General features: G+C 39.4%; 2 protein-coding genes across 6 annotated transcripts in view; one reads left to right on the top strand and one right to left on the bottom strand.

Annotated features, from left to right (window-relative positions):
• SYBU (syntabulin) overlaps nucleotides 1-1318 on the bottom strand; it is a 79832-nt gene extending 78514 nt beyond the window's left edge. For all 5 annotated transcript variants that reach the window (XM_085021037.1, XM_085021041.1, XM_085021039.1 and 2 more), the window contains exon 1: nucleotides 1196-1318. The gene's annotated coding sequence lies outside the window, so the exon portion shown is untranslated. The remainder of the gene's footprint in view (nucleotides 1-1195) is intronic.
• An 11074-nt stretch (nucleotides 1319-12392) lies between these two features.
• Nucleotides 12393-13097, top strand: part of LOC110260475 (uncharacterized) — a 473671-nt gene continuing 472966 nt past the window's right edge. The window contains exon 1 of the mRNA XM_085020959.1: nucleotides 12393-12536. Coding sequence (XP_084877085.1) covers nucleotides 12393-12536 — 144 coding nt within the window. The remainder of the gene's footprint in view (nucleotides 12537-13097) is intronic.

Here is a 13097-nt window from a genome sequence, read left to right as displayed (position 1 = left end):
TAATTCACCCCCTGGAGAGCTGTTACAGTCTTGTATCAGAATTTCCTACTTATTTGTCTGTCTTCACCAGGGATGTAAGCAGTGCCTAGCACAGGTCCTGACACAAAGGCACACAATATATAACAATCAAATGAATGAATGCCTGAATGAGTGAATTCTAATAACACCTTAAGGGCTCCATCAGTACAGAATAAAGAGCAGAGACACAACTTCTGTTTAGAAAATGACTCAGATAAAGCTGACTCCAATATGTCTTTGTATTTGATGATGGGGTGTGTGCCTTAAAAAAATCCAACATGTGTTCAATGAAAGCGTTTACTGCAGAAGTGCAGGCAGTAAGAGGCCTTGCTGTAGCCCTGCTGTCACCATAGCAACCTGCTAAGGGAAAGGCTGATGATTTAGTGTTCAAACGCCTCTTAGCTCTATACTTTTGGAACCCAAGCCTGTTTTTATGCTGTTTTAAAAGGCAAGTTTTACAAATGCTAATATATATCCTGTGTTGAATTTCAGTCGAGTGTTTCTCACATCGTTAAGGGAAGTGTCTTATAACATATGGATTATACCATCAAAGAGATATAATCTAATATAGCGTATTATAGTCATTTTAAATTGCTTTAAAATATTCTCATGCATCATTTTCAGTTTCTACCTCAATACTTACTGTCTGGTTTTTTAATTTTGTGGCTTTTCCTTTAGAAATGAATGCAATGCTGGGTTGTTTTTTTTTTTTTTTTAAGAAAATATCAACTATCTCAGAAGGCCGGAACCCTTCAGGATTATAAACAATATCCCTGCTCAGACCTGGGAAGAACAGGGGAAATAGGGTATTGTAAATTGGGAGAAAGGGCATGTGTTTATGTAATTAGGTCCCCAAATCTGGGATAAATTATTCAATTCTTTGTTTATGTGAAATATGTAATTAAATGATCCATACCTTTCATTTGCACTCAACTTTATATTTTCAGAGCTCTTTCACATGTATAATCCTATTTGAGCCTCACAAAAGTCCTGTGAGGCATATGTCATCAATCCTTGAAACCAGATAAGTCATAAAGGACAGGTTTGTATTGATAGGAACCCCCCAGACTGCAAACTTCACAGAAAAGACAATACAAACCCACTGCCAAAGAGGAATATCTGCACCATTCAACCAAGATCCTCTCTGCCCCCCCAGCCACTCTTCCTCACAGCTCACCTGTGTATGCTGGGGACTCTCTCCCGATTCAGTCAGGGCCGACAAAGCACCAGCTCCTAATCCTATCAGCTGTGTGAGCCAGTGCTGCCGTCTGTCTCAGTGACCCGATGTTGGGTGATCTGCACAGCAACAAGGAGCAGCTGACGTGCCTTACAACACGTCATGAAGGAAAGAAACTGCATTCTGGGACATCCTTGGATTTTTTTTTTGTGGTGGGGTGGAGACCCATATTTTTCTTACCAGGGAGAGAGCTGCCCGTTTTCCTGGAAGAGCTTGTGTGAGTGAGCAACCCTCCTCTTATTGTATGTGTGTTGTTGTTACTATATGGTTAAGGGATTCTGATGTTGTAAAACTGTAACGGCAGAATTCTGCAAGATCACTCGCTGAGGAAGGGGTCCAGCGAGTACCTGAGGCAGACAGAAGAGTGGGTAACTGAGGCAAGGCTGGCTTGAACAGTCATTGGGTTCAGAGCGTGGCAATGATCTCTGCTCTGCAAATGAGTTTTCCATCACAGATATCTCTCAGATGAAGAACAGGAACCAAGGGAAAGTCCAGGTGAGGAGGTAGAAGTTGGGGGTTGGGGCCTCTGAAGGATATGCCTCTGAAGGATGGCACAGACATGAGGTAATCCTCCCAAATGCTGACTGCTGTTTGTGGCCTTTTGTCCATTTGTGAGAATAACAGAAGATGTTAGTCAAAGACACAGGTACAGTGATTGTACTGAACAAATCGGGGATAGATGGATGGACAAGTAGTTGTATACTTAATAGGACAGTAGGTTAGAATGATTGACATTAAGATGCTCTGGAAAGTATGAGTGCAAAGGTTGCCATCCAGATAGGAGAAACTGAGTCCTAACATTTACCCAATGAGATGCTTCAAATGATGGGATGAGACAGGGTGATGCGTTGCTTTTCAGACTTACAGAAAAGGCAAAGGAAGTTACCTGTAAGTAGACATAGAAAGGCCTGAATTCTGGGCCTGAGAGGAAAGCACCCTCCTTTCCCAGGAGACCAAGAGACCAGAAAGAATGAGAAGGATAGGGCCTTTGAAAGCTGCCTGAACCCAGTGGGGTGAGATGAGGAGTACAGGGCTGAGATTCTTCTTAGACCTGGCAGGGGCAGAACAAGTACCTAAGGTTAGAGGCTCTCAGGAATTCTTTCAGCATCCACAGCAGTCTAGGCTTAGAAAATAAATTTATAATATGGGCTCCCAGAAGGCAGATCTGTGGCTAGGTTTGAGTTACATTAAGAGGAAATGATCTGTTTTCCACTATACCATTTATTTCCATAAACTTTCATTTTTTACCTTCAGTTTTGTAGTAAACATGCTTTTTAGTTTTTAGCAATAATTCCGTCTTTATTTCTGCTAAAAGACTGGAGGGAAAGAGAAGAATTTTGAGATTGTCTACCTGAAGGACAAGAACAGTACTGCGAAATGGAGCAGAGCGCCCCTAGAGGCCAACTAATGATGGCAGCTACAAGAGTCCAGGGAAAACCTGGAGGCACCAGCCAGCTGGACTGCTGGTGGGGGGTGGAGGGGTTACCTCTGCAGTTGTCAAGCTGAGGAGACTTGATTTCTGCCTTATTTCCACCTCCTGGGCCATTCTTGTGAGCTATTTTCCTTTATAACCAGAAATCTTGTGACCTAGTGAGTAAATTTAGTCTTTGCTATGTAGCTGTAACTCCTCTCCAATCCACCACAGACAAATCTATAGGAAGATAAACTCAGAATTTGGGAAACTGACCTATACTGTTTCATCTGCCGGTGTGTCCTCTCTAGCTATTTCTAGAATGCTGTTTTGTCAAAGAGAAAAATTTTTAAAAAGATAACTTTAATATTTTCCTTTCAAAGGTACTGAACCACATTGTCAAAATTTTGGCAAATAGATGAAAAATACTATTCTTCATCTCATTGCCCTGATATCAATTATCCATATGCCTTCTATTAGCATTTTCCTGTATTTGCTTTCAGGCTTATCTACTGTGCATCAAAAATAACACTGTTAAAATGAGAATCAGTGACATATGGCATTTTAGGCATTTGATGCCACTGCATCTGGCTGCTTATGGATGGCTATGATAGGCTAGCATGCCTGCCCACCATTCTCTCATGAAGTTACCCTCTATTTGTCTTCTGATTGGTCACTAAGCTGAGATAGGAGCCTCTCAGCTTGTCTACAAACAGCTGGGGTTGCTGCTAGAAGCTCAGAGCACAAGGATGCCTTCCCAGGTCCCTCGTGTCGACCACACTGGCCATTAGTTTCAGGAAGAGCTGCCGGTGGGAGAAAATTAGCAAATCCCAGACTGGAGAAATGACCTCAACTCAGAAGCTGATAGAAGAACACCTGCGTCCCTTTCTATTCAAAAGCCCAGCTACTGGCTTGGCATAATGTGATGCTAATTCAAGGGAGAGAAAGAAAGTAAAATGAGGTTCCTAACATCTGCAAAGAGGCCTGTGATGGAAACATGTAGTTTGATAAAGGACATGGACTCTTAAGTCCTGTAGGCCTAGATTTGAGTCTTTCTTAGACTCTCCTGCACTCAGCAGGTGATACGTGCATGTTAGTTAAATAAAGAAGGAAGGGTGGAAAGAAAGAAAGAAGGAAGGAAGGGAGGGGAGGAAAGAAGAAAGATCAGGTTGTACTAGTTAATATCTCTAGGCAAATTAACTTCTCTGCTCCTCATTTTCTCATCTATAAAATGGATTTAACAAGTTATTAGTTCATAATACTGTTGTAAGGATCAGATAAGGATATGTGCAAAGCCTACCATTTATGTCTGGCACATGGTTGGAGCTTAATAGCTATCTTCTCTCCCTCAAGACCAAATCATTCTAACCACCACTGCTGCCTCCTGCTTGCTTGTTTCATCCTCCTCTTCCTAAAGATTTTTATTTTAACTGTCACTAAAGGGAAACAATAAATTTTCCCCAGATGATTTATGATATATAAAGTGAGAAAAAAATTTTCCTTAGAAAAGAAGTTGACAGGACCTTTCTTCCTAAAGTTAGATGAAAGCTTACAGTAGATGGCATGATAAATGGTCAGATATCTATCATTCATTTATTCATCCATCAATGTTTATTTTGTTCCTATTCTAAGTCAAACACTGACTTAGGCACTGGTTCTGGAGCATTCAAAGATGAAGTGTTTCCTGTCCTCAAGTATCTCACAGTCTAATTGGCAGAAAAGCAGATACACTATTCATTGTGTTAAGAGCATGACAGATGAGTGCCCTGAGGGCTTGCCAGCAGCTGAATGAGACGAGTTTGAGACTTTGGGGTTGAGTTTTGAGGGATAAACAGGTACTATTATAATTTTGGCTCCTTCAGAATTCCTTTCCCTTGATCTCTCCTCTCTTCTCCCTCTGCTCTCTTCCTCTCCCTCACCTTGTCCTCTTTCCCTCTCTATCTGCTTTCCACTTTGAGAGACTTTTGCTGCCCAGTTAATCAGCAGTATTATTGAAAATGTCAAGAACACCATGTTATACTGCCACCTATTGGTTCCTTAGTAAACTTCTCTTCTGACAGGTAAAGTTTCTTTGATTTCCAACAAAGTCTTCATAGCAAAACTTATAGTGCCTTTATTCAGACTTTTAGCACTTTCAGAAAACTTTCTAAGTTTAATGCTATACATAACTAAATACCAATGAAGAGAATCAGTATTCACTGGGTATCGGGTAATATGCATGTCCAAAAGACAACAGTTCCAAGCTCCTTTCTTTACCTGCTGAGCCACTGTAAACAAGCAAGCTAAGCCATAAGCAGTCATAAAGTAAGTCATATTCAGATAGTTCCTATCTTATCTGTTCCAAAGTGTAATTTTTTTTGGCCACACCTGCAGCATGTGAAAGTTCCCAGGCCACATGCTGGAACCAGACCTGAGCTCCTACAGCGACAGACAACACCAGACCCTTAACACACTGTGCCACAAGAGAATTCCCAAAGTGTATTTTTGCAATAAACAGACTTCATTTTTTTGAGCAGTTTTAGGTTTACAGAAAAACTAAGCAGAAAATACAGTTGCCATATATCCCTTCACCAAGATCTACCTTTTTACCTTTTATCTTTCTTTGGGTACCATCCATTCCCTGTCTACCTGGTTAATTAAGTATACTTATACTCTACTTCTAAAGAAGTTTCAAGAAAGTGCCTATCAAACATTTCTACATCTTCTACCCCTTCCTCTACCCCTCCTCATACACCTGACCTGTTTGATCTACCCTCCAGGTGTTCCAAACTCCAGGGTTGACTCAATGCCAAGACTTCTGGATTTTTCTTGGATAGTGTTTTTTTTTTTTTTTCTTTTTTTCTTTTTCGCTTTTTAGAGCCGCACTTGCAGCATATGAAAGTTCCTGAAGCTACAGCTGCTGGCCTTACCCCAGAGCCACAGCAATGTGGGATCCAAGCCATGTCTGCAACCTTACACTACAGCTCACAGCAATGCAGGATCCTTAACCCACTGAGTTAAGTCAGGGATCAAACCCACATCCTCATGGATCCTAGTTGGGTTCGTTAATTACTAAACCACGAAGGCAACTCCCTCTTGGATAATCTTAACAGCATGACCTCTCCTCTGGCCTGAAGCTGAGCATGGGGAAAACACACACAACTCTGCAGATGAATGACACTGCTAGCACTCACCCTGTAACTGCAGTGGGGTCTCAGGACTGCCTGCAATGATGTTATGCTCTCTGGTCAGCATTCTTGCTTAGTCTTTATAGGGTCTATTTGACACCTTCTCTGCCCTTCAAACCCACCAGCCTACCACCTCCTATCAAGCTGTGCAGATGCCCATCTCTCCTGGCTGACTGACAAAACAGAAGCTATTAAGAGAACTCTCTCACTCTCCTGCCTCCAGACCCATAAATTCACCTGCCTCCACCCCATCCTTTCCATATCTGGTTCTGTAGAATGGAAGTTGTCCTTCTTCTATACAAGGGTAATTCCTCTACCTGAGCTTTGGAAGAATGCCTACTATATATTAAGCATTCAATAAGTGTTAGCTGTTATTATTAGGTATTATACTTTCTTGGCTAATTTTAACCTACTTTTCTATCAAACACTTCACATTAGAATTTAAACATGCTGAAACCTTTCCCAAGGAAATAACTCTTGTATGTTTCTAGTACTACCCAGCTGCTTCTCCCCATTCATCATAGACCTTCTAAAAAAGAGTTTATACTCCCATGACTCACACTCTTCCTGCTCCTTGATGCAACCCACTCCACTCAACCACCATACCCACCATTCTACCAAATAGCTCTTGCCCAGAGTCACGTATTACTCCCATGTGCTTCAATTTAATGGCAAGTTTTTAATCTTCATCTTGAACTCTCATCAGTCTTTGTCATAAACACTCCCACATTTTTGAAAACTGCTTTCCTTCTATAACAGAGCCTTCCTGTTTTTGTTTTTTGTTTGTTTGTTTGTTTCCCACTGAGCTAGTATCCTTTTAGGCCACTTCTTAAATATTGGTGTTCCTGAGCCTAGCCCTGACCCTCTTATGTTTTCATCCTATCTTCCCTTCCTAGGTAATATCTTTCCTTTCGATCGCTTCAATTACTATTTATATGCAGGTCTTCCATAAATTCTATAAATATTTACTCCATAGCTACCTCATAATCCATCTGGAATCTCAGGGTCCAAAACTCACTCTCTTCCAGGTTGAATTCATCATCCTTCTAAAAATTGATCTTTTCCCTGTGTTCCTAAGTTAACAAATTCTACCGTGCAGACTCCAGAATCTGGACACTCTCAGCTCTTCTCTTTCCATCACCTTTACAGTGAATTGGAACCTAACTCATATCTGTTCTGCCTCTCAATCATCTTTAAAATGTGTTTCTCTACCATTTCTTGCTGCCTGGATTTCTAATCTGGCATACAGACCAGGACATTTCAAGACATATTTACACAATGGCCAGAATGACATCTCTAAAGTGTAAATCTCATCATCCCTACCCTATATTCCCTGGCCCCAGCTGAAACCCTTCAATGCTCACCATCACCCTCCAGATAAAAGTTCACACACAAATTTATGGCTTACGAGATCTCGAATGATCTAATCTTTGCATTCTACCTCTGACTTTCACCGATGTTGTTCCTTTTATTTACAGCACTTTCTGATCTCAAACCTCCAGCTCCTACACCACCATTGGGTTGCCATTGCCCTTCAGATGTATCCACTGTTAAAGTTACAGAATTTATGCCAGTTTTGAGTATGCAATGGAGGAGAATGATTTCTGGCTTTGAAAGGCTTTCTGCTGGAACTATATGGGTGTATATTATTATGGAAAGATAAAACCATATTAAAGATAAGGTGAACACAGAAGTGTGTTAGCTTTGGAGTTTGTAAGATGAGTTGAAGAGCAATTCAAAAGAATTTTTTAGCAATCAAGTGAGATAATGACTTTCAAATTGGTATAACTTGAAAAGCTTCTGCCCTAGAAAACACATACACTCCATCTTATTTATTATAACATATTAAGTTTGGCTTCGTTATTTTAATGAACTCACTTCTCTTGAGAGAGAATTCAAAGAAGTATTCTCATGATTTTTTCTCATAGTTTTCCCTCTTGTTTTCCCATAGCAATTACTTGACTTTGATCATTAAAATAGAGAACAATTCTAGATTAAGATTTATTTTTTAAAAAGACAGTGGCATTTGTATTTTAAAATATTCATATGGTTGCATTATATTTATATAATTATATTTTTTATTGTAATAAAATTACTTTTTCAAATGTATATACGATTTAAGCAGATCTATTTGGAAACTTGGAAAGATTTATAGTAAATAGTTACTTGGACAAGGGAATATCAGAAAACTTCACAGTACAGACCCTTTTAAAGTACTCTTGAGAGAAGCTAATTTCCTAATGCTTGAGATATTAAGTAGAGAAGTGTGAGTTTGTTCAAAACAATGTGTTTATCTCTCCCATGGTAAACAACTGTCTTTTGCATATAAATTGCCATTCCATTTTTTTTCTGCCTGTGCTAATGTTGACTAAAGGACTGTGAAATGTTGCAAATGGGGAATAAATACAGACTAAGGAACCTTCTAGTTCTCATTTTTGGCTTTTAATTACACAATAATATCGTGCCTGAAAAATTTTGGCCTTACAGAGTTATACTTTTATAGCTACAAATCCTATCCTGTGAATTCCACACTTTTATAAATAAGTGATTTTATTTATTCAACAAATATCTACGGAGACTGGAGTTCCCATCGTGGCACAGTGGTTAACGAATCAGACTAGGAACCATGAAGTTGCGGGTTCAGTCCCTGCCCTTGCTCAGTGGGTTAACAATCCAGCGTTGCCGTGAGCTGTGGTGTAGGTCGCAGACGCGGCTCAGATCCCGCGTTGCTGTGGCTCTGCTGTAGACCAGTGGCTATAGCTCAGATTAGACCCCTAGCCTGGGAACCTCCATATGCCGCAGGAGCGGCCCAAGAAATAGCAAAAAGACACCAAAAAAGAAAAGAAAAGAAAAGAAAAAATCTACGGAAACTTTCTTGGCTATGCACCAAGAACTCCAGTAAATATCAGGAGAAATTTAAATAGTTTGCCTTGGTAGCAGGAATAGGTGCAATTTTTTATTTCACTCAGTGCCCTGGGACAGGGCCCTAAGCAGTGTTTTGATTGTTATATTGGCCATAGAGAAAAAAGGTAGAATGAAGAACTCCACCCCAATATTAAGCCATGCTGCATCCTTTTGGGCAACTTTTAAATAACAAAATAAAATATGATAATTTTAACACTTACAGGGTAATGACATGACCTATTTACCCTTAATTCTTCAATTTCTGGCTTTAAGCTATATTGTAAGATAAAGTAAGAATGAAAACACAGAAAAATAAACCTGACAAAAGAATGCTACTTATTAACAGAGGACATATGCTGTATTTTTTTCTTTATAATTAAGAAATATATTCAAGTGAAAATCAAGCCAGGCTTTTTCCTCCATTGGCTGAATCCCTTGAATTCCTCTTCCACAGAGTACTGCTGTTTCTGTAAACATTGAAAACTAAATGGACACACAACTACCCCTTAATGGTAGGAAATGTACTCACTTCATTTTATTTTGCTATAGCAGCTCTATTATTACACTTTACTACAGACTAGTCACTTATCCATAATTTACAAACACAGCCAGAGTCAATAGTGATTTACAGAGGGGATCTGAGCAGAAAATTCTGTTTCTTTCTTTATCAGAAGCACTATGATTCTCATTCAAAACTGAGTTTTTCTGATGGTCTTTTGCCAAAAGGTAATTTGTTTGTTCTGGTGAGTTTAATAAGAAAAGGTTGACAGCAGGTCTGCAGTTATATACTCCTGGCATTGGGCCTTCCACAGAAAAGGGCATTAGATATTCAAGCCCTTTCTCAAGCATTCTATTCCTGTAACCTGACTTCATCCGTTCCTTTCTACTGTTGCCATTGAAACTGGAAATGACTGCAGAATATAAATCATATGATAAATATTGGGGAATATGTCTTTGTAGTTTTTTAGCACCACTGCCAAACTTCTTGCCTAGAGAGCTGTGTGAGGCTTTTCAACCTGAAACCTCTGAGCCATCTCATTCTCTAGCCAACTGGGAAGCAATCCATATTATTGCAGCACCCTTCAAAGGAATTAATAAACATTTCAAGTTCTCTGACTGCATATGCTTTTAAGGCATGCTCATTGTTGGTCCTATGTTTATATCCAATAATTTTGAACACTGGGATGTGTTGCTTTTATCAAGATCCCCAAAATGTGATACACACAGTTTTAAATAACATTATTATAAGTGAGAACCCTTCCCCTAAAATTTTTTATCAGGACACTATCTCCCATTTTATCTAATCCTACTGCAAGATGCTACCTTTGGGTTTCTTTCTGCATTCACTAGTAAGTCACTGAGTGGAAGACAGTGCCATTTGGAGAATAGGTCTAACATCTCAATGAGGAATAGAGGTGTGGGACAAATTTTAGCCTAGTTAACATCTTCAGTTAGCTCTGGATTCTCAGGCTTGAACTGGTGACTTTCTCACTGACCACGCTTTTAAACAGAGGCTCTCACACAGTCACACAGGCAATGTATGAAGGAGGGTTGTGCTGCCCTGGTTTTATCCTTTAACCAGTGCATTCCATCTGCTTCCTTCAGTGTTGTTAAATGGCCTCTACAAATTCTGCTAGTTTTTAATTCACAAAGACAAATGTGGGCTGTTTGATATAAGTTATACCGAGAAGTTAAGTGAGGCAAAATGGCAACAAAGTCAGTGTCATAAATGGGTTTGAAGCTGCTGGCTCTCCAAATGGTGACGAAGACAAAGGTATTAAAACTCGCAAGGGCATTTCCTACTTGAGCCGCTTAGGACCCTCTCTCTTCATCTGGAGATTAGATGTAATACTATCACCCATTAAACCAGCATGCCTGTTATTTCCATCCACTCCAAGCTCTGAGACGGTGCTAAGAATTATATTTTCCTCAAACCTTGCATTCGCCAGCGTGGCCCCTTTTAAACTCAATAACTTTACATTTGACAAAGGAGTCTTACACACGTAGAATATACACTTCATTTTGAGGTCACTAGCACTTGTGTCTTCAGACCGATTAACTAGGATGAAAAATAACTGGGTTTGCCGAACAGTGACCATCATGTTACACATGACAACTTTCCCAGTGATCTGGGTGAGCCTTATGTTTACTTTCAGCAAGGCAGTCTTCCCAAGTTTGCTCCCTGATGGACTTCCAGTTGGACAAGAGAGAAAATTAGCCAAGGGAATTTCTAGTTTGGCCATTGCGTAGGCAATAACAAACAACTTGACAATCTTGTTTGCCTCTTGTTTGCCCCAGCACCTACAAGATGTCTATTCATTATTGCCAATTTGAGGTTCTGCAGTGTAACATGGGTAGAGACTTTCAAAGCTGATAGCTCTTTGCTGCATTTCACTGCCTGCATGTTTATTTACATTGTCCTTTTTCAAGGAGCAGCCCACGATGTCAACAAAAGTGGCACTGTATTTCACAGTGGCCCAATCTGAATGTGTTCTTTTGTATCCAGAGAACAATAAGTTCTACCAACCACAACTTCATCACCAGATTCATAAGAGCTCTTCACCCCAGCCTGCCATTTTTTTAACTCTCCCCAAGCTAAGCCATTCTGCTGTTCCTTTCTACTCCTGTGTTTCCCTTAGTTATTTCCCTCTTTTCCAAATCTTATAGCTCTTTGGCAGGTCCGATAAATAGATGCAATCCTGTGAACTGTCAGTATGAGAAAGGGAAAAAATATATATTTACTATTAATTAGCATTAGAAACAGAAAACAAAGCTGTTTTTCAAGGTCAGTTTTTAAAAAATTATATTGATAAGATCCTAAGTACAAATTTTTCATGTGAAAACATAAATATTGCATGGAAAGGACAAAAAAATTGCTTCTATAACAACCTGAAAGTTTATGAATTAAGCAGCCAATTAGTCAACTGGCCAAAGAGTTCTCATGAAATGACTCTAAAATATACCTAGTTCTAAGCCATCTCTGAGAGTATCCATTGAGCTTCATTTATTTTTTATTTATTTTAAGCACCTCCTGGCTCTTGAGAAAATTAAGGCAAAGTTAGTCATTTCCAAAGGGCAGAGAAGTTCCCTGGTTGGGAATGGAGAACAATTAAACTACTGAGTGTGGGAAGGAAATGTTTAAATTTTTTATTTTTATTTATTTTTATTTTTTTTGTCTTTTTGCCATTTCTTGTGCCGCTCCCATGGCATATGGAGGTCCCCAGGCTAGGGGTCTAATTGGAGCTGTAGCCGCCAGCCTACACCAGAGCCACAGCAACACGGGATCATTAACCCACTGAGCAAGGGCAGGGATCAAACCCGCAACCTCATGGTTCCTAATCTGATTCGTTAACCACTGCGCCACGACGGGAACTCCAGAAATGTTTAAATTTAAAAATTACTTACAAATATTTATTATTTGTAAATTAAGATCATTTACAAATATATATTATTTGTAAATAAAAATATACTAAATATTTGGAATGACACCAGTTAAATTATTTTAACTCCCAAATCAGATGTCTGGTGTCATCAATGTAAATGCAGTGAGATCCAGGCTGTGGGTTTAGACAGTGGTGCCCTTCTTTCAGCACAATGCATTGTAAGAGTGTTTTACACAAGCCTGGATGATAGAGAGTAGTTTTAACTCAACTAAATGGATAAACGACTTTACTCTGAAAAAGAGCTGCAGCCTGACATTCAGGCTGATAGTGCAAGAAGAAGCAAACCAGAAAATGATACAGCTGCCTCTTCCCCCGGGATGAATTTTTCATCAGTTATATTACCAAGCAAAAACAATGTGGGATAAGTTACATTCAGCAAGAGTGTATGCTCAGAAGTTTTCTTATAGTAGAGGAGTGTGATAGAGCACTGGTCTAGAGGCACATAACATGAAATACCAATATGCATGCTTAAAATATATTTACCTCCAAGAACTATTATCTATGGAATAATTGCAATCTTTGGTGCCTCTGCTATATTCTCTCCTCCTGAGAACTTTGGATTTATCTATAATCCTTACTGTAAAATTGAGGTCTCCAGGTTGTCAAAGTTGAGGTCTTTCATCTCCAGATCTTACCTATTTTAGAATGTCTACTTGGAAATACTGTTATCCTAAACCCAAATTAGCTCCCCATCCCAAGTTCATTATTGTCACCCTCACTCTAGGATGTGAGCCAGAGAATAGCATAGAGGTTAAGAGCATGATATTTGGATCTGGGCTGCCTAGGTTGAATTTTCCACTCAGCTGTGACTTTGGACAAGTTACCTTTCTTCTATGATTTTTGGTTTTGTCATTTATAAAACAGGAGAAACATTAATACTTACATCGATAAGCACATCATGAAACAGGAAAATCCAA

Source organism: Sus scrofa, chromosome 4 (genome assembly GCF_054392235.1).
Source record: "Sus scrofa isolate SSC_HxYL_T2T_F1_AM1 chromosome 4, Sscrofa_HxYL_maternal_Yorkshire_Landrace_v2.0, whole genome shotgun sequence".
NCBI classification, from domain to species: domain Eukaryota; kingdom Metazoa; phylum Chordata; class Mammalia; order Artiodactyla; family Suidae; genus Sus; species Sus scrofa.
This window is presented reverse-complemented; position numbering and strand designations above follow the sequence as displayed.